The sequence below is a fragment of the Spea bombifrons genome, chromosome 5, assembly GCF_027358695.1.
Source record: "Spea bombifrons isolate aSpeBom1 chromosome 5, aSpeBom1.2.pri, whole genome shotgun sequence".
Taxonomy (NCBI): domain Eukaryota; kingdom Metazoa; phylum Chordata; class Amphibia; order Anura; family Pelobatidae; genus Spea; species Spea bombifrons.
The window spans coordinates 59,223,441-59,244,951 of record NC_071091.1 but is presented as its reverse complement, the minus strand read 5'-3'; the positions used below and the strand labels follow the sequence as shown (position 1 = coordinate 59,244,951).

The 21,511-nt window shown below is 36.9% G+C and overlaps 1 protein-coding gene across 1 annotated transcript in view; it reads right to left on the bottom strand.

The window, feature by feature from the left end:
- MOCOS (molybdenum cofactor sulfurase) overlaps positions 1 to 21,041 on the bottom strand; it is a 114,114-nt gene extending 93,073 nt beyond the window's left edge. Inside the window, exons 1-3 of the mRNA XM_053467257.1 lie at positions 20,867 to 21,041; positions 9,049 to 9,138; positions 6,574 to 6,640 (exon numbers count right to left, since the gene is read on the bottom strand). Of these exons, the coding sequence (XP_053323232.1) occupies positions 6,574 to 6,640; positions 9,049 to 9,138; positions 20,867 to 21,002 (293 nt within the window). The 5' untranslated portion in view covers positions 21,003 to 21,041. The remainder of the gene's footprint in view (positions 1 to 6,573; positions 6,641 to 9,048; positions 9,139 to 20,866) is intronic.
- Positions 21,042 to 21,511: the final 470 nt, after the last annotated feature.

Sequence of the window (21,511 nt, the reverse complement as noted above, 5' to 3'; positions counted from 1 at the left end):
AATACGGTAATTGAGATTTTACTCAAGAGTAAATTATCCCCAATTATATTCTACATTTTAGCATTTTGCAACAAAAGTATTTCCATACAGTGAGGAATCTTACGAGATTACCATGAGCTTTTCCCTACTATATATCATTTCTATAATAATCTTGAATGTTCTGAGCATCCTATGTGGTGCTAAAATCAGAAAACAAATCATGAACGTTGAGGTCATGTACACAGAATTGATCTAGGAGCTTCTCCAGTTGTCCTCCCAAAAATATTATAATCTAAGGAATTGGGCCAATATTGAAACAAAAATGTGATTTTAACAATACGTCAAATACTTTATTATCCCTGCACTTGAACTGTACATGGAGTAAAGAGTATAATTAAAGGAATGTATGATATTTCCAATCTTAGTGTTTTAGCTGTAGTACTCTCAGCTATAATTTAAAAAAAATGTAATAGGAACTGAAAAGTAGTTACTTTTTGTGACAAGAGTGAAACTTTCATTACAGTTTTATTAGACTAGATGACCCTTTTGAGCTTGAATCAGAAAGTGATATGTGGTCCACTGCTTGAAAATATATATTTTTTTTTGGTATTACGAGTACGCCAGAACTGTCCTTACATAAAAGTAATAAAGGCTGAGAGAACAATCTTTACCCCGGCAAGTCTACACAAAGAAATCAAACAGAAACTGAATAGTAAGTAGACTTCTGGCCAGTCGAGGTGCTTGAGTTGTTGTTTCTCATAGATATGTCACAAGATGAACGATGCTTATAAAAAAGATGGCATGTAAGGAAAATAATTACATTTATACAAAGCCAAGAGTTCAACAGAAAGGGAAATCATCAGGATTATAAAGGTGTTTTTGCTACATCTGACACCCACTGTGCTTAAGATGCAGTAATTATCCACACCAGTATATATGCCTTAGCCCATACCCTTATATTGGTTGCATATTGGTGACCTCATGCACCTGAACTGCAGTCTGACACTACGAATAAAAAGCAGATAACCTTGGCAAAGATTTATGCGAAAATGCTTATGTTCGGCAGTCTCACACTTAACAGTTGGAAAAAAAAAAGTAATTTACACAGTACAGTTAGAATTAAAGTCATTTATCAAAGATGGATGTCATTATCTAGGCTGCCTTAGGTATTTGCTTCTCATTTAGAGATACATGTTAGCAGATATATCTACTATCCTGAAAGCATTTTGGCAGTTTTATGTCAAATTACAAAAAAACAAAACGGGGTGTATTTGGAAAAGGCAAGATTTATACTGGGCAAAACCTACATTGTTAGGGTTACTCCAGCTTTTGCGATTTAACAAAAGTAGAAATGCTATAGATGGCAGGTTTACTAAAACGGAGGTCATGTAGCCACTTAAATGGGGGGAGGGGCATATTTCTAGGATATGGGGGCAATACTGTTTTATTCATTTCACACATTCAGTAAAAAGTGTTCAATGTGACCCTATGAAGCTGGGAATCAAACATCCATCGTTTCAACTCATGCGGAATCTATTTTTATCAAGGCAGGGTCTAGGTTAGTCACCTAATATTAGATAATTTGGCAGTGTCCCAGATGTTTGTGGTTGGTCAGATGTTTTATTAAAGTATAAATCATTTTTTTTTATTATTTAATTATAGTTCGGTATGTAGAGGGGTACACAGTAGTAGGCATCCAGTGCAGAGACATCTAAAGGTTTCGTTTATTTTATGGCCATAAGATCTAAGCTTGCCACTACTTCACGAAAATTCGTATCAGGCAAATCCTAACACTAAAAGGAAGAAAAGGCAAGGGAAACAAAACCATGGTGCTTACCATGTAGCAGGTAAGAAAGAAACAGAGGACCAGGGTGGGCAGGTTAAATACAAAGGACAGAGAAACACAAAGACACAAACATTCACGGAACTGGATAACAACTACTACTGTGCCAGCATGCAAGACACTGACACTTAAATCTATAGCAAAGTCTAAGTGATATATTTATTAAGAAAGTAGCTTCTAAGGTTCTGAAGGTGAAGACTTTCTAAAGTGATGACAAAATGCAACAAATAACTTTAACAAGAAGAGACAAATCACAACATGAAGCACACATTGATAATAAGAATCAGCCACAAGGCGAGTAAATTGATCACAAATCTATAACAGTGATTTGATGATTAAATGAGGACGGCTGTATTAAAAAAATGCAATCAGATCTAAGATCACGCATAAAAAGGTCAGTATGATATGAACTTAATACCCCTTTTGCTTACTTGAAAATTTCCAACGTATTCATTAATTTGAAATACATTTATTAGTAATGCATTACTCACCCCATTCTCTTTCTAGTTTTATGAAATGCGGTGCTTAGTGATCCTGGGCATGGTGAAACATGATCGGTCTAAGAAAACAACTTATTAAGCTGTGGGGTATGATGGGGTATGGGTAGGAAAAATATGATGGCAGGGTATCTCTTATGGGAGCTGAACATAAAAGCCATTTGGGATTTCGGGCCCTACAAATATATATCGAACAAAAGTAGCATCATGAAATTAGGAGCTGGTGTTATAATTATATGTTAGGCTGGTATTTATTTCTTGCTCAGCACTGGAGGTAATCTGCATATCTACTGGTTTGTAGTTGTTTTTTGTCATTATCAATAGTACTATGATGGGTAAAAGGACACACTGGATCCACTTCTCTGATTACATTCATTTACAAAGCTTTTCTGACCTTTGGTTAGAAAAGAAAAAAAATCAATACAAAACAAATATTTCCTTCCCCTTTACAGCTTTCTTCTATTTGTAAATACATATGTCAAATATTAACCTAGAACAAAATGTAGCACAGGTCACTTCAAAAGATTACATTTCTGACTCCCATTAAAGGTGATGCACCTCTTACTCACTGGATTTAACAGTTTTGTTGCTAAAATGTAGCATTAGAAAAAAATCATCACTTGTATTGAATGTGCAAGCCATTTCCAGAAGTAAATCTATTACCAGCCCCATATTTGTGATTGCGTGGTAGCGCTCATGTGCCCACATGCCCCACGAGGGGCATAACTAGAAACCACAGGGGGATGATGCAAAAATGGCCTAAATTTCACACGCAACATGTCCCACAGTGTCAACTTTGCACCCAAACAGCTTGTCCGTGCCATCTGTTTCCCCAAACATGTCCCCAAACATTGCCTCAAGCAGCTTGTCAGTGGCCCTAAGCAGCTTTTCTGTGCCCATACATGCCTGTTCCCCCAAACAGCCTGTTTCTGCCACCTCTACCCCTAAATAGTGTGCGGGCCCTACAGCAGTACTGAGGGTCCATGTTAGGGGGCCGTCAGGCGGCATAGACATCAACACGGCCCCAGTGCTGCTCGTCCAGCACACCAGCAAATCACACAGTTTCCAGGCAGGCTAGTCCTGTCTTGTTGTACTTGAATTTAAGGATCCAAGCATCATTTCCTGATTGTTGTTTGTTGGTGCATCCTAGTGTTTGTTACTGAGAGTACTTTGAGAGATAATTTGGTGTCTGCCTGCTCTAAAAACTTTGCTTTTGTCGGTTGATTTAGTCCTGTGCGGTCCGTTGATCCTATTGCTTGCCTGCTGATTTTACTACAATGGTACCCAGTTGTTCTTCCACGGACCGGTTGATACTCCTTCCAGCCCATACTGACTCTTCTTTTCGTCACCATTGTGTCTCTGCGCCTAGATTCCTTCTCTATGCAAGTGTTACAATGTGCATGTATAAGTACATTTTATTTAATAAATATTGTTAAAATTAAGCTACCAAGCATAAAACGTATTCATTAAGCCCTATATACCATTACTGAACTGTCTGAGAAGTGAAATATTCCCTCTCTTTTTATTTAGATGGTGACTTGAACACCATCCACTCACGCTCACCTTTACTCCCTCTCACACCCCTTCCCTAGATCTCCCTCTCACAGGTCTCCTGCTCTCACTGCTCACCCTGCCCTTACCTCGTGTAGTGGCTTGTCTTGCGAGCTGCCGCCCACTTCTACTGCGGGTCATGTAACATGTTTTACGTGACCCAACTGGGTGCCTGGAACCAGGCCAGCTCCTGAATGTAGGGCCCAGGGCAACCATCTTATTTTGGGCTATGCAAAGGATGGCCCTGGTTATATCTCTGGTGTGATCTTAAATCCAAGAGATCATTTCAAAGGAGGAGAGATGTTAGACTGAAACACCGGGGTCAAAGGCTTAGATATAATTTAAATAAGTTTTATTTTGTTACAATGGTGGAAGATAAGTGGAACAACCTTCCCACAGTAGAGGTAGAGGTTAACACGGTGAGGGAAGTTCAACATTCTGAATATAGGACAAAACCAAGGACCAAATAAGGTTTGAGGTTTTTACATCAGGAACAATGTGCGGTCCAGATGAGCTGAATGATTCTTATCTGCTGTCAAATACTATGTTTTTATGTTATAACATTGAAAACCCAAGCATGTTTTTTCTTTGTTGGGTTACTTTGCAGACAGTTTCCAGATTTACCATGTGAACATATCAATAATGATACATTATTTAGCAGATAATGGCATTTAGCTAAGAATGCCAATTGCTTCCTGAAATTTTCAAGGATGATTAATTTTTCAAAACAGATTATGTGCTCAAGAAAAAAAGGGTTTTATTCCAAAGTGTTTTCAAATCACATCAATTACTAAATGTAAGACTTGCATTTCTGCATTCTCTGATGTGTATGGAATGGTTTTTATTTCTGTTAAACGATAAACCAACGCAAGGCACTGTTTAATTCAAATAGTTAGGATGTAAAGTAGGACATGCAAATGCAAACAATGATTTAAACATGGCTATTTTAGTCTGGACATACCCAAGAGATCTGGGCAGGGGATGGAGGTTAGTGGAATACCTGGTCTCTATAACCCCAAAGGTTTATTTTATTACAACCCACCCCACAGAGCAGAGCGAATGGGAATAAAGGGGGACACCAAGGCACACTCATCAGCCCTCCAGATTTTTTTGTTTATTTACTGCTTTTTTATTATTTAACTTGTTGGGAAAGGGTGGCATCATGTATGCAAGTTGTGCGTGAGTGTAATTCTAGTTGGTTTTAGTAAATCTGTTAGACTTTTGCATGGCTTGTGTAAGTTGGTTGCTAGAAAGCTGCATTTTCAGCAAACTCTTTTGCCTTCAGGGCTTTTGTAAATAAAATGCAACAACGCAGCAAGTAAGAAAAAAGGTGTTGTTTTTTTTTTTTTTTTTAGAAAACTGTAGATTTGCTATACCATTTAAATGTAGTTGTAGCTAAATGTATGAAAAAGAGAAATATTGGAAACGCTCATGTATCTAGTATGAAAAATGTCATTTTTACCCAGACTATATAAGCCAGCGAGTTTGAAATTGCTCCAATGTTTAATAACACAAGTTCACATTTACATTATTAGAATGGAATCTAGCACATCTATTGAAAATCCAGAAGTACAACATGCCTTTGAGACTCGTTTACATTTTTGGCAGTGAAATAACATTTTTATAATATGCCTAAAATACAACGGCAGCCTCTTTTTAAAGCATTCTATAATTGATCACTAATAATCCAATTCAACCCACATAATGTAACAACGTATGATGCCACAAGCAATCTAACCCCATCTCAGTTATGTTTAGGAGTGATATTTCAGCTTGATTAGTGTATGACTGTCTGCTTTTGGTCAATTAGACCATGTGTAAGCTTAGTGTATTACCTCACCTAGACCAAAGTCCCTCCCTGGTTTGTTTTTGGAGAAACGTTACTGTATTCCAGTACTATTATCAGCTTCCTCACTAATCTTTTGCCCATAGTGGTACTTAATGTATATACAAGTGTGTGTGTGTGTGTGTGTGTGTGTGTGTGTGTGTGTGTGTGCGCATGCAGTTGTGTGCATGTGTAAAATATGTTCTGTATATTTGCTCTTAACATTTTATCCGTTGTCTGTACTTATTATATATAAACTTGGTTCCACGTCACAGCGTTTGTTTAATTACAGATCTCTTCTGCTCCACCTTACCTACCCCCTATAATAACTAATTATCCTGGCTCTTTATACATAGGGTTTCTACTTCACTGGTTTAATTGGTAGAATGAATTCTGTTTTGACTATTCATTTCATTCACCTCTTCAAAGTAAATGGATGTGTGAATGTGTGTGAATTCGACTACCTTTTATCTTAATCCGCATGCAAGCTTTTCATCAGCTGCGTGCTAAATGTGCTCATATCAATCATTTCTCTGAATGTTTTAATAACAAGATTGGTTGTGCTGGAATATTTAAGGCCAAATGTATATATCTAAGAACTTTGCCTTCTCCTGAGGATGTGGCCACATCTAGAGAGGGGCTGCAAGTAGGCAGGGTATGGGTGGTAGTGGCCAGGCACGGCCAGAACCTGGATGGAGACTGGGAGTGACCAAAAGCTACTGACCCTGCATGAAGATTGGAGACCATTTCACCTGGAGTCACCAGCTGAATCCTAGCAAGTTTCAAGGCATAAATACAGTTATATATACGACAGCTATTATCGGTTACTATGGCACAACCCCGATAAAGTATCCTTACTTATAACATAACCACATTACCTGTATCGTACATGTTCAATTGTGTCATGTGTCAGTCTGCTACGTATGTTTTGGCTATGAGGGTTCCCTAAAAAAAAGCGAGACAAAATTCGATATTATAATACCATTAACTGAATATTTTATACATCTTCATAGGCATGCAGAGGCCCTTTATCAGCAACCATCAGGCCTGTGTTCCAATGGTATGTTGCATTTGCTAATTCATGTTAACCCTTTCTGTCCCCATAGTATGTACTTGTATGTCCTTAAAATCTGTGGCAAGATGGGCTCTCCCATTGGTTCTCCTTGCAATTATTGATCAGTAGTGTGATCAGCACAAACAGAATATTTTTTTCTTAAAAAGTGCCCCTCATCCCTTCCAGTAGTTAAAAATAATAATAATAATAATAATAATAATAATATAATATATATATATATATACACACCACTATGTCTAAACCCCTTAAGTCAATAGTATTAGACAAATATGTAATATGAGTTAATATGTAAAGCATGGATGTAGCCTTCTGGAACAAAAAAAATATGTATCTGGGGTATGACTGTAATCAGGAGATGTTGCTAAACATAAATTGGGTCATTGTTCAGCTGTGGCGCTCACAGTATGATTTTAGTATAGGTTTTTTTTAATCTATTATCACTTAGAATTATTATGTTTTATGTGCTTCTAGGACTTTAAAAGAAGGCCTTACTTTTCTCTAACAAAATGATGTATAATTTGTGCGGGTTCATCAAATATGGAAACGGTGAATCATGGTTTAACGTTTGGCAAAAATGACAAAAATATTTTCTCCTACTTACCCTATTCTCCCATAGAAACTGAACAGATACAAAGTGATCAAGCTTTTCGTATCACAGTTTTTATTATATTTTTTATCAAGGCTCTTTCCAATATTTGATAAACACAAATGCAATTTATTTTGACGACCCACTTCAAATCAGTTCCCACTTACAGCCTATGAGCAAATCATCATCATTTTCTAGTTTAGAAAGCTTAATATTCCCCTTCATAATATTCACTGCCTTACTGAGTTATGGAAATATTCAATTAGTGGTACTAGACTGGAAATATTTTATCTGACCTGTGATTAGAGGATCTGAATATCACGATGCTCAATAAAGCTTTACTTATGTATATTTCCAAATGTAGATAAAACAAGTCACTAGAAGAACCATACATTTTTTTTTTAAATGTACTAATTTTGAATTAACAATCTCAATTGTTGATAAATGTCATTCATGAGATAAATTACTAGGCAGACTGTAGACCAACCATTTGGTGTGAGGACCTTGGCAGATCACAGACACCACCAGATTGCTTCATGGACATGTCACAGTTTTTTTGCTGGTTTTTAGCCTCTAATTTGTTTAATGTCATCATCATTAACTTTCATAAAAAAAACACCAAATGTCTTAAACTCCCCTCCTCACAATGGCCCCTAATTGCTTGTCCTGCAGGTATGCTGGACAACATTTCATGGGGTTAGTGCCTGTGATATACATTTCACTACTTAGTACTGCTTATTTTGCTCTACAATATTTTGGTACTAAATAAACGAAAATATTAATGAACAAAGTTTAGTTATAAAGCTTTAGCATTTCAGAAAAAAAGGTGACCACACCTATACAGTATGTTTAAGTAAAAAGAATACCTACATTTATTTCACAAATATTTTTGGGTATGGTATATTTTCAGATCTAGATAATCCTACAAATACTATATTATTATTATTATTATCTCTTATTTATATAGCGCCAACAATTTACGCAGCGCATCTTACAATACATATATTCAAGGGGGACCACTAGACTTGAATTGACAGACTAAGACAAACCGATACATTAGGTGGAGATTATATAAAGAAACTTATACACTGGACATTTAGCGAAGGGCAGGTAGTTGCGATGATATTGAACATTCCAGCGCAGCAACTTAATAATGCATCACAATATTTTATCATCATATATCATAAGATTTCAGGTGAAATATTTCAATTTACTTATACTATCTTAAACAAACTTTCCTGTGCCATGTAATCTGTTAAACTGGTTAAGATCAGATGGAACTTAATATTACATTGTACGTATTGCAAAAAAAAAAAACAAACACTTTTATAAATGCAGCATTTAGTAAGGTTTTTGCACACATACGTTAATCCCTTTCCTAGAAAAGATTAATGCATTTGAAAGGACACTTGTTAAGACTACTAAGAGGTTAGAAGATAGCGTAGCTTGGTATTCATAATGTAGAATCCTTTCAATTAAACAGCAGATGTTCTAAAATGTATCCACACACAGCCACATATTCAGTTTGAAAAGGCCATTATAGCTAGGTAGAACGTGCATCATTCATAGCTCATTAAAGGAAATGCTACACCAAAAGTACTGTTAATCGTATCTCCTTGATATCAGCCCTGCTCCTTGGATAAATGATTGCCATTTGCTAATCTTAAAGAAGAGTTCAATACTTATCCTGACCATAAACATTTTCGGACAAGTCAGCCATGTAGTTCTCCAGGAGGCTTTTGGGAAAAAGTGTTGCCCCAACGTGATCAAGATAAGTCATATCTGGGGGGAAAAACAAACAATAAATCATTGACATTATTTTATAGGTTTAATATCGCGTTTTGGTTTTTGCTTAGACAATGAATATCGTGTTCAGAAATGGGAACTCTACATACTTGTGCTACTTTAATAGAAGGTTATATTGTTAATATTTTATTGTGCCAACAAAGCAAAGATGCAGGCTTATCAGGATATCTGAGTTGTATTTAGTGTATTGCCATATTATTAACATTAGGTAAATTTTGTGTGCATTGTTCCCTCTAAATCAGCTGTTCCTTTTAGAAACGCACGATAAGAGTTGCAGTTGAAGAACATCATTGTGTTTGTGACCCAGCTAGACTTTCACATGTGCAAAGGGACATCAGTGAGCAAGAGGGTATAGAAGCTCATATGACGCGGAGTGATAAGTGGGGCTGGATTTCACAATAGTCATATTGCAGGTGTGCCATGTATGTAGTGCCAGATTAAAGCTAAGGACTCAACGGGACAACGGCAGCCAGAGCCATTCCTACTTGTACTCTGCTTAGACCAATCTTTACTCCCTCTTTCTCCCCAGTTTTTGCCTATGCCCCATCTGATATACCTATTTCATTTTGTTTTTTAAGCATTTGGGTGTCCTGACAGTCTTGGTGTATTGCCACTCCTATTGATGGCCCAAATTGTTTACCATTATATGCCCTGATTATATGCTAACCTACATGACAATTAACATACATTTATCACATTCAATTCAATATCATGGTGTAAAATAACCTATTATGAATCAATCCATTACATCCATATGCATATATATATATAATATCAAACAGTATCTTGAGGAAAAAGCTGATTATTCGTGGCAAATGCAATTAAAGATTGCATTGTTTGTTTTCCAAATGCATTTACCCAATGCATAGAGAACAACAAAAAACTGTGATTGTGATGATTTATTCTTTTTTTAATACATTTTCTGCATGACACGATTTTTAGAAACATACTATAAATAAAAAAACACATTGAAAATGTTTTCAATGTGTGGAAAATTGAGAAATATTGATAATAGTTTTTAAAAATACAAATAAAATTGGTAGTACAAGAAAGATGATACAAGCAAACATATTCTGCTACAAGGGCAGAGAACCTACTACTGGATTATTGACACACAAAAGAATAAAGCAATGTGGCTGGTGGACATTTATTTAAATGGGCTAGGTAATTATTATATAAGATATGGATGGAAACGAGATGCCTTAGTATGTAGATAGTGATGGAATTCCATTAGGAGGTTGCTCACAATAAGGTATCTGTGAATACTGCTATATGTTTTAGTCACCACAAGCGTTGCTATACCCCTGAACTACGTATGTCTAAAGAAACTAATACCGATTAACATACTCAGACAACCACAGACACACACACTATTATACCCAGACACATATATAAACAGACACATACTGAGATAAACAAAAACACTAACATACCCAGACACACAGACACTAACATACCTAGACACAAACACAGTCACACACAACTCACTTACCTCAGCTTGTCTCTAATGCAAGCTGCCGCATTACTACCCCAGGACACGTAACGTGACAATACGTGGTCCCAATGAGCCCCGCCTCCTTCTTGAAATTAGGGGAATAAAGACTTAAATCCGGACTTACTCAGGATTTACCTCTTTTTGCCTTCGAGCAGAGCATGATGCCACCTTTCTCATTAGGGGCTATTGTCCCATTGCCCCCTGGATTGGTCCATGTGCAGGACACTTTCAATGTGAAGCTTGTTGTTAGGAAACCATTAGGTCTCAAATGCCCTAGAACTTCATTTAGAACTTAAAAAGTGATCCAAACCTTTCAATAACAGGTTTAGTAGGCAATATAAGAGTATCCAGGTGATGGTTCCTATGCTCTTCAGTTTCTATTGGGACAAGGACCATGCACCAAGCATGGCCTCATCCATAAGATTAAGTCCCATTTTAGTGGAGTAAAGTATCCTAACTCAATCTCTCATCAGTTTCCCTTAATGTTAATGGGGCAATCACCCCATTTGCTGCTGCCAGATTTATCTTCTGCCGTCAGTCTCTTCATTGGCTGTCTGTGCAATTAATTTCAAAATCTTGACTTTCAAAGCCCTTCATAGCGCTTCCCCTACTTACATCTCCTCACTCATCTCTAAATACACTCCTTACCAGTCTCTCCACTCATCTAATGATCTTCTATACTGTCCTCTGATTTCTAGAGGAGCTTGCTTACAAGATTTCTCAAGGGCTGCCCTATCCTCTGGAATGCTCTCCCCTGGGCTATCCATCTTTTCAACTGCCTTCAATCCATCAAAAAATCCCTCAAGACCCACTTTTTTTATGGACACTTAAAACATTGCACATTAATGGCCTCCTATATTCCTTTAGCTCACCTTTCCTAGTCCCTCTCCTGCAATACACATATTAGTGTGGCTGCTCCATCCATAACATTGGCACTTTTACCTTTTACCTATTGTGTAATACACTCTAACTCCCTTTAGATTGTTTTGAGCAGGGCCCTCGTCACCTGTTGTTTCTGTCAAAATTGTTATGTTACATACTACTTGTTATGTCCTGTCTACCCATTGTACAGCGCTACGGAATATGATGGTGCTATATAAAACAATGAATCATAAAAATGTACTGTATCTGTTTGCTAATATAGATGTTGTAAAAAGTAGGTCAAAGCCACAGCTCCCTTAAAAAAACCTGAAAGGAGGTGTTACTAAAATGTAATTGTCGGTTTCTTTTTTTATTATTATCTTTTTATATATATTTTTTTCTTTTTTTTGTATTTTTTGGTATTTTTCATAATTGTTTTTTTTAAATGGTTAGAGGTCCTCTTAGGGACCTCTTGAACATGTTATTAATGCCAGTGATGTCACAATGACAGCTCACTTTATTGTTTTTTTTAAATTATTAATTGTATTATTTTACTGATTTTTTTTTTTATTTCTTTTTAAAAATCACTAACCTTTTTTTCTCCTTTTCGTTTTTCAGCATGGGAGGAGGGTGATAAACATGGTTTCTCACTCTCCTCCCTGCAATCCCCCTGCACCGATCACACTGTGATCTCTATGCAAGTGCCCACTGACTTGCATAGAGATTGCAGCGTCTGTGCCCCATCGGAGGTACCCGTGCAGGCGATATCCTGTCCTCCGATGAACTTCCAGGTGACGTCAGCAGTGACGCAACCCAGAAGGGAATGCCCGATCATGCGATAGGGCATTTTAAAATGTAACAGCTTTCCGGCTTTCGTGCCGGAAGTGGTAACATCAGATCAGAAAGCAGAAAGCCGGTTGACAGCCTGATCTCCTGTGCAGAGGCAAGGATGTGTCCCTGCCGCTGCAAGAAGGGCAGGACGTACCGGTACGTCCATAGGGGATTCTTGGGATGCGTTTTTTGGATGTACCGGTAGGGGACTGAAGGGGTTAAAGCACTATGTATAATACACAGTGTTTGAAACTGCCTTAGGGAATGTATTAACAATACTTGGAGTTGCTTAATGTTATTTGTATATAATTCTTCCTGTGGTAATACCGCATAGGTTAATGACATACTAGTTTAACATTAACAAATAACAGCGGGTTTTTGGTACATAAAAGTGCAGAAATATTTATTAGCAAATTACAAAATCTCATGCTTAGGTTACATTTCACACAGCTAGAAATATAGGCCCTGTGTAATTATTCTTACGTCTAATGAGCATTTTCCCATTACAAATCAAATCTGTGAAAGGAAACTAGATGAAAGTGAATTTGCATTAATTGATGTGTTATTTACTCACAGTTTTAAATGAATTCAAATAACCACCACTTCACGCTGCATGCTATGATTTACTTAATGAGCAATGAAGAACAATTCAGGAGAAATCAAAATGTATTTATAAAACATACATCAAATGAACTCACCTTTTAATAAATTTTATGGCATTCATCTCATTTTTCTTATTTAAAAAATGCACGGCTTATCATTTTTATTAACAATAATTGTAAAAATGAAAAACGTTAAAATCAAAGCAAAACCACATTTGCTTTTATCCTTAGGAGATTTTTGAATGCACAGCATTCATGGTGCGAAAGGGTCTCTATATCCAGCAGAGCATTTCTAGGTAAAAATGTTATATCTATTTGCACATTTATATTCACTTTGTGGTTTTGTTTATTTTGTAGTGGGAGGTATAAACTCACAGAGGGAGATCAGTACAGGGAGACATTTAAACGATGGTGGTCATCAATATAAAAAAATGTGTCCATGAAAAAAATACCCGCTATGGCAACCCAAATCCAGGCTAACAGACATCAATATCGTTGGGCGCTGTCGAGAATGCAAACTGAAATGTTTTGGTTAGACTTGTCACAGGGTTCTCTGGTAAGATTCAGTTTCTACTTGGTACTGGGGAGAGTACCAAATTAGAATCCCCACCTCACATAAACTTAATCAAAAATATATGGGCTGTGAGGAAGCAAAGCCCTATTTTTATGACCCCGTGCTGAATACCCCACAAATTGGCAAAATGCTTATTATAGTTCATTCTTTTTTTTTTATTTGTTCTGGGAGATGAGCCAGACTTTTATATTTCCTAACATAAAGTCATGTACATATACAATACCATGAGGTTCCTATTCCATGGTGCAATATCCCAGATACAGGAACACATAGTAAAAAAAAAACTATTTTATCGTATTTAATATTTCTGTGAAGACATGGAACAGTTACTGAGAATATAACATCCATAATTAGATTTATATTCGATTTTATGTTATGGTCTCTATTTTTCAACAAGCGACTAAAATTAAAGGTAAATACATACAAGAAAACTGCTTCATGTTTACAAATTGCTTCATTAGACTCATCAAACCATGTGTTTCTGAATGTAATAAGCATAAGGGATTGAAACATAACTGATTTATTTCGGCAAAAAAGATTAAAGACCTAATTCCACTAAGTAAGTAAAAGAGTAGAAAACCTTGTATGATTCTCCTTGAGCACAGTTCAAAGGAAGACATGCAACTTTTAAAAGATAATTATACATGGCCAAGGACAGTATAGGTATGCGAGGATATCTGAGTGTAATCATAACAGTATCATCCTTTCATTTTCTTAATGATATTAGTCCAGTAATTCTTCCCAGTAACATGTGGTTTCAGCTCCCAAGATGAACCAGCACAAGACAATGATGTAGGCAGAAGATTTTGGTGGTGTTGTGCTACCTTGGGAATTAAGACTGTCCTACTTGGGAATCAACAGACGTTTCAAGATCTCCATAAAACTACTTTTGTTCTCTAAGGCTGAGCTCCTAAAGTCTTTAAACACGATACAGCGTATTATAAGACAACTCCAACCTAAAACAGGCAACATTTGAGTGGTGGGCTTCATCTGAGATAACTGTGCTCAGTATGCTAGAATTATATTTTGATGAGGCCCACCATATTGATGGTTCTGAGATTGTGGGCTTTTATGTGCAGATGTTTTTTTACTTTACACTTATGGATAATTTAATGGACATTTATATCTGTAGTGCGATGAGTGAGCATGTATGAAGGTAGTGGGGACCCTGTTATCCTTAAAAACACAACAACCTGCCGCCCCTGACACCGGCTTCTGATTATCCAGGGACCTATAGTACCCTTCTCCAACCCCTAACCACCTGCTGAACCAAAAACTCTTTTGAAAAGTCATGTTTGGCATGTGCTTTAAAACAAAAACTCGGGCCTGATACTTTGATTTAAATAATGTGTAGGGTACATTTTATGAAATAAATCATTTTATATGCACACCAATAGTAAAAAAACAAATGCTGCAACAACCATTATCTCTTTGAAATTTGATTAGGTATTATGTCTAATGTGTATTACAATGGATACAAATTATTTTGTGCAATCATGATATCCTTAATTATACTGTATGCCAGTGTATCACCAAGCATGTTGGTAACAATAAAACTGCTCGCTCAAGGGCCACCCAAAAGCTAAGTCTAGAATATAGCTTCCCGGATAGTCAACTCCTGCAATAAAACAGAACTAAACCGATGCTCATGACAGGGCAAGTCATATGCATACCTGGGAACTCTCCGGGTTTGACCCGGAGATTGCCGGGTGAGCGCCGCTCCTCCGGTTCTCCGGGACAAGACCTGAATCCTCCACGCCACTCCCTGCCCATTCTGCCATTAAATGGGAGTGTTTCCCGCTGACGTTGGGGGCGTTCCCACTGACGTCAGTGGGAACGCCCCCGACGTCATGGGGAACTCCCATTAACGTCAGCCCGACCACCCACCGACGTCAGCCCGACCGCCCGCTGACGTCAGTGTGCAGTCCTGGCCGTGTCCTGCATGGGAAGGCTCCCAGGTATGGTCATATGGTGCAAGGAAAAGGAAAACACTGACACGTGGTGTAAAGTTAAAAAAAGGGAGCAATAGAAGAGATGGTTAATTTACCTTAAAAACTGACCCTTCACCTAGCACAACTACCTGTCTAACTTCAGAGCAGTTAACCCTTTCCTAAGCAACTCCTGGAATGAAGTTCTTATGTTGGCCTTACATTAATTCTTAACTACTGCCAGTTCTAACCCAAAGGAGGAATATGTTAGGATTATATACAGCCACCTACACACGTGCTGGAATTAGGAATTGTTTAGTGAAATGCTGCTCAGATAACAAGAACTCAAGCACTGACTATGTTTACTATGTTTTTCTGACACCTGCAAAAAATGTAAATGCTGACTTGGAACAAAAAAAAAAATCTCTTTTTTTTCTCAATCTGTTTTTTCTTTTTCCAGCAAAAAAGGAACATCATAATAATTCATGTTGTTGCAAAGAACTAAAGATAAAATACAAGATGAATCATACGATAGAAATTTGGTTTTATTTCCAAACATATATTAGGAAATTTCAAAAACATATCATGTCCCTTTTTGAACTACATCAGCCTGTGAAGGATACCGAGTCTCCAATTATAAGATGATTGCATCGTTCTGATGTCAATAAAGTCAGCAGAAGTAAGTAGTAAAAAGTATATCGCTATCAAAAGAATGAAGAGCATTAAAAAAAACAATTGGGTGAATATTATAGTCTTCATTTGTAAAATAGATCTGCATCTCTGGTACCCTATATCTACTGTTCTACCATAAGTCATTTAGTAATATTAAAAGTTTCAGGCTCTGCATTAGAGGACTGCACTGGGAGGCGGGTCCCGCGGGTCCCGCGGGACCCGCCAAAAAACTTGCGGGCGCGGGCGGTCTTACTGGGGCTGCGGGCGGGAGCGGGCGGTCAGGCACTGTACCTGCGGGTCCCGGTAATCCTGCGCAGTCCCGCAAGGCTGCCTTCTTGCTGCTCCCTTACAGTGTCTCCTAGCTTGCTCCGCCCAGGAAAAAAACGGAGTCACGTGATGTGACGTCACTCCCTGTGACTCCGCCTTGTTCCTGGGCGGAGCAAGAGAAGAGACGCCGTGAGGGAACAACTCGAGGGCAGCCGCGCGGGACTGCGCGGGAAATCAGTTAAGGAGGCGCGCAGGTAATGTGGCGGGAGCGGGTGGGATTGGCCACAAAAGTGGCGGGAGCGGGCGGGAGCGGAACACCCACATTGCGGGAGCGGGCGGGAGCGGGATTAAAAACCGCGGGAGCGGGTGGGAGCGGGATTAAAAAAGTAGTCCCGCGCAGGGCTCTACTCTGCATTACTTAGTGAAGGGTGATAGTGATTGAATTAGAAAATAATATTTGCTTTGCTCTAAGCACTACGCTGTGGTGAAGTGGGCCACCTTTTACTCGTGATCCGAAAAGCACAAAAATATTTCTTTTTGGAAAACATTAATCCTAGCCAATAGAAAAAGCCAATGGTGGAAATGCCTCGCTCCTGTTTAAAAGAGTGTATTTATTGTCAATTATGAAAGGTTTAAAAATGTCAGAAATGTTTGCAGCGTAAAAGAGAAATCATCTTAATCAGATTTTAATAATCTATATTTAATATTACCACATATTAATTCTAATTTAATAGTAAGCAATGCATAATAAGTTTAAGAAATGATGATAAGATTGTGAATGGAATCTAAGTGGAGTTCAAGATTATTCGGATTCGTCTTTTCCTCTGCCTAAATGGGACTCACTGTTCAGTCTAGACAAGCATTTACCTTCCGTTTTAGCGGTTCTCAAAGTGTGTATTTGGTTGGTTTTTTTTTAGAGAGAACATGCTTGTTAGCTGCAAAAAGGTGTTCAAATAAATAATCCATAGAGGGCTGAAATGAAATCTCTAACCCACCAGTCACGGAAAAGTCGAGATAGATGTAAGCTGAGAAAGAAAATAAAGTAAAACTACATGAGTGTTCTGACGTCAATGACGTGAGGATTTGAAGAGAGAGGCTGTTGCGCAGGAGCTACTTTGAAAGGATTTGTATTAAACATGCATATTTTTAATGTATAAACCCATCTTAAACATTTTAGTATATATATATCGCTTAATATATAAGCAAAATCTATTTTTCTGTCAACTAAAATCTATATAATGTTCATGCAGGTATTTAGATGAAATTGTGCTTTTCTTTTTACACATTTTCTGCAGTACAGGCTCATTTTCGTCTTTTAGTATCTACAATTTACTACTCTGTGACTACATACTCACTGATGTTTACATTTGTTACTTTGTTATATATTAATATTTCCTCATTGTGTATGGAATCACCTGTTAATCTGATGTTTTTTGCATTGTCACTTTACTTTCACACATGGTTAATGATTGTTGGAATTAACCTGTCTTTTGCTATATAAACTCACTGCATTCACATGTTTGCCATGGCTCGATACAGAACGTAAGGTCGAAACGTTGCCCATGTTGCTGAATTAAATATACCTCACTGGACTACCGGAGAGCTGAGCGGCTTTATTTGCGATACATACTCACTGATTGATGATCTATAATATATAAAGTTGTTATAGAAACAACATTAATTATATTATATATATATATATATATATATATATATATATATATATATATATATAATCCAGAAGTGGATATAGATATTTAATAATATCTGATATTACCTAATTAGGGTCCAGCCCCAATCCTTAAAGCCAGTATCACAACCTCATGCTGATGAGTCCCGTTAAGGACGAAACGGCTGTCCATGAGCGGTGATCTGGCTACTGCACCTCTTTCCCAGACATGAGCTCTAAAGGAGCCATGTGGATATAGGGGCAAAAAAAAAGCATCATTGTTAACTTTGTTTGCATATGTCAATCCAGAATCGCTTGCAGTGATGGTAGAACTAAAAGAGTTCCGTGGGAGGAAAAAAGTCTTCTGGCTTGTCTGGTGGATGTAGATGAGTGTTTAATAGTGCTTCCTAATATGTATATATATATCTATATATATCTATATATATATAGATATATATATACACTGTTTCCTAGAATGTGACAGTTATGACAATACGTAGACCTGTGAATATATATAAATATAACAGATGCTCATTCCATCTTCATACCGTTTGCGCGAGGTAAATGTTAGGCATCATGCATTTTTATACATAAGTATGAGTATTTTTATTAAACTACTTTAGTCATTGCCCATAGCACATAAAAACACACTAAATATCTACTTATTTACAATACCAATAGTGCCCAAAGAGAAACAACAGCTGTAAATCACCTCTGTGTCTTGAAGGGAAAGTCTAATGCAGACCTCTATTTAAGGTCAGATAATAAAACGACCTTGATTATCAGATCAGGAGTGATATTCTGAAAAAAAACCTTGTCTTATATTGAAGCAAACACGGTATATGGCATCTTTTTTTAAATTTGTTTGGGTATGTCTAGTACTTCCAGTCAGAACAGAGGGGGAACTATTGATGTCCTAAACAGCCCTCTCGTTTTAAATATGGCTAATTGGCTATATTAATGAAACTAATACATTTAAAAGGGATTCCATGTATGAGGAAGAATGAGTCCCAGACTGCAGATAATCCTCATCTAAATGCAAAAATCACTAAACCAAGTTTCAGTGTCTGACAGATAGAGGCACAGTTGATCCCCTATTAAATGAGCAAGGGTTCCTTATTTAAGAGCATTAGGGTGACAAAGCCTATTTTTTTTATATGTCCCTAAAATGTCATTCATATATTCTTTTCCGTAAGCTGCAAAGACAAGTATGTGATATCTTCCACATCATGGATGTCACTATACTAATATGCCCAAATATGCTCTAAAATGAAATTATTATTAAACGCTATTGTCGCAGATTTTGGAGTTTGAATTAGGAAGACCATATGCCACTTTGATCACCTATTAATAAAATCCTTATGGAGGACAGCAGTGCAGCTACCACAATCCATTTCAATGAACACATCACCCAAAAAAAGAAAATTCGGTGACCCTAGTGTGAAGACACTGTCATATAAGAACCATTAGGGCTATGTATTATGCTTGTTTCGCCCTGCTTTTAAGACTCACCCCTTGGTCTCGTCTTAGATTCATGACATATGCCATATACCTATCCAATGCATGTTTACATTTCCTTACTATGTGAAGATTTCCCACTCATACTGGGAGACTGTTCCACTTATCTACTACCTTCTCTGTAAAGTAAAATGCTACTGAGCTGCTTTAGTATTACATCCACCGGGGGTTAATGTGTGTTAAAAAAATAACTGGAAAAGGCAATCATTAACCCCATAATTCTAAATGTGACATCTTTTTAGGACTACTGTCTTAAGTGGCTATGATAAAAAAAGGGTTAAACTAAAATATTAACTATTAAATGTATCTAATGTGTATCCTGCTTAATGTTTCAGTAATTACCATCAGTTTGTTTTGTGAAAAAGATGAAATAAAGATGAAATATTTTAGCTAGCGGGATTACAATGCCTTATTACTCTATTAACGATGATTTTTTATTAGTAGGACATGTCTATACAGTTTAATGCCTGAGCTGTAGAGATTATAAAACACGCTGAACGGTATTACACAATAACCAAGCAGGCGTGTGTTATCAGTAAATATTTAGATATCTGCGCACATAATTGTAAACCAAGTTCAGTGTGTGCCTATCTTGTAAACTCCATTGAGTTAGTAAATCTTGCTACTTTTTGTTTAGTATAAATTTTTATGTGATATGCTACTTGTGATCTAGTTCCCCACTGTCCAGCGCTGCAGAATATGATGGTGCTAGAAATATATATATATATATATATATATATATATATGTATATATATATATATATATATATATATATATATACATATATATATATACATATATATATATACATATATATATATATGTATATATATATATATATAGTGCAGGACTGGGGAATATGATGGCACTATATAAACAATAATTAAATACAATATATATCTCATTTATTTAATTTTCTTGTAATTACTATATTTTATATATATATATTATATATATTTTGTGATGTGCTATATAAACAATAAATTATATACTATATGTATATAATTTATTATAATTGTATTATTACTATATTTTATATAAAGATAGATAGATAGCACTGGGGAATATGATGGTGTTATATGAAACACACATATATATACTTATACCACTTGATTTGTGACTTTTTTCACTTATAAAATGACATTACAACAGTCTCAGTTATTTGATGAATATTTATTGTATATGATAAATTAAAAGAGTCATTAAACTGCCCTGAATTGACAAACCTGGAAAGTTTAGTGTCAGACAGAATCTGTGGATTGTCACATATAAAACCCCTATTTTACCTCCAATTCTGCTGAATTCTCTTTTCCTCATGTCATTAATGGTGCCTCCATAGCCATAGTGAGTGGGGCTTGCCCATGACTTCTCAAAGTAGGAGAAGGACAGCAGCTCATCTAGTGTCATCTCTGCCCTGCTCATGTTCTCTTTCAGCCTGTCAGCGATAAACCTGGGGATAAATGTCACTGGAAGAGTGTGAGAACCAGGAAGAGAGCGTTCTAAAAGTTTCAGCAAGGCGGAGACTGTCACGATCACGAGTGGCTCGAGAAGTCACATTCCGTGGAGCAGACCGGGAGCATGCACAGGCAGTTGTGTGCGGCGTCGCCCATAGGCTTGGGGCAATTTATACCAGTTCATCCTGTGATGAAGACGCTCTAGATACACCCTCCAGATTACTGATTTGAATTAAAAGAGTTTAAACAAGGATCCACAAACTGGTAATCCGGATTAACAATGGTTGGTTATATATATAGTATTCTCTGACATTCTGCTTCTATAAAGTGGCTGGACTGGTGGACTTTATGGATAAATAGCCTTCTGTTGGTGTAACTGATTAATGGTTATTGATAATGGATGTAACAATGGTTTCTTGACTCAGTTCAATCGATTTTCTTTTGATCTATGGCATTGCCAACACGTTTATTAAAGAG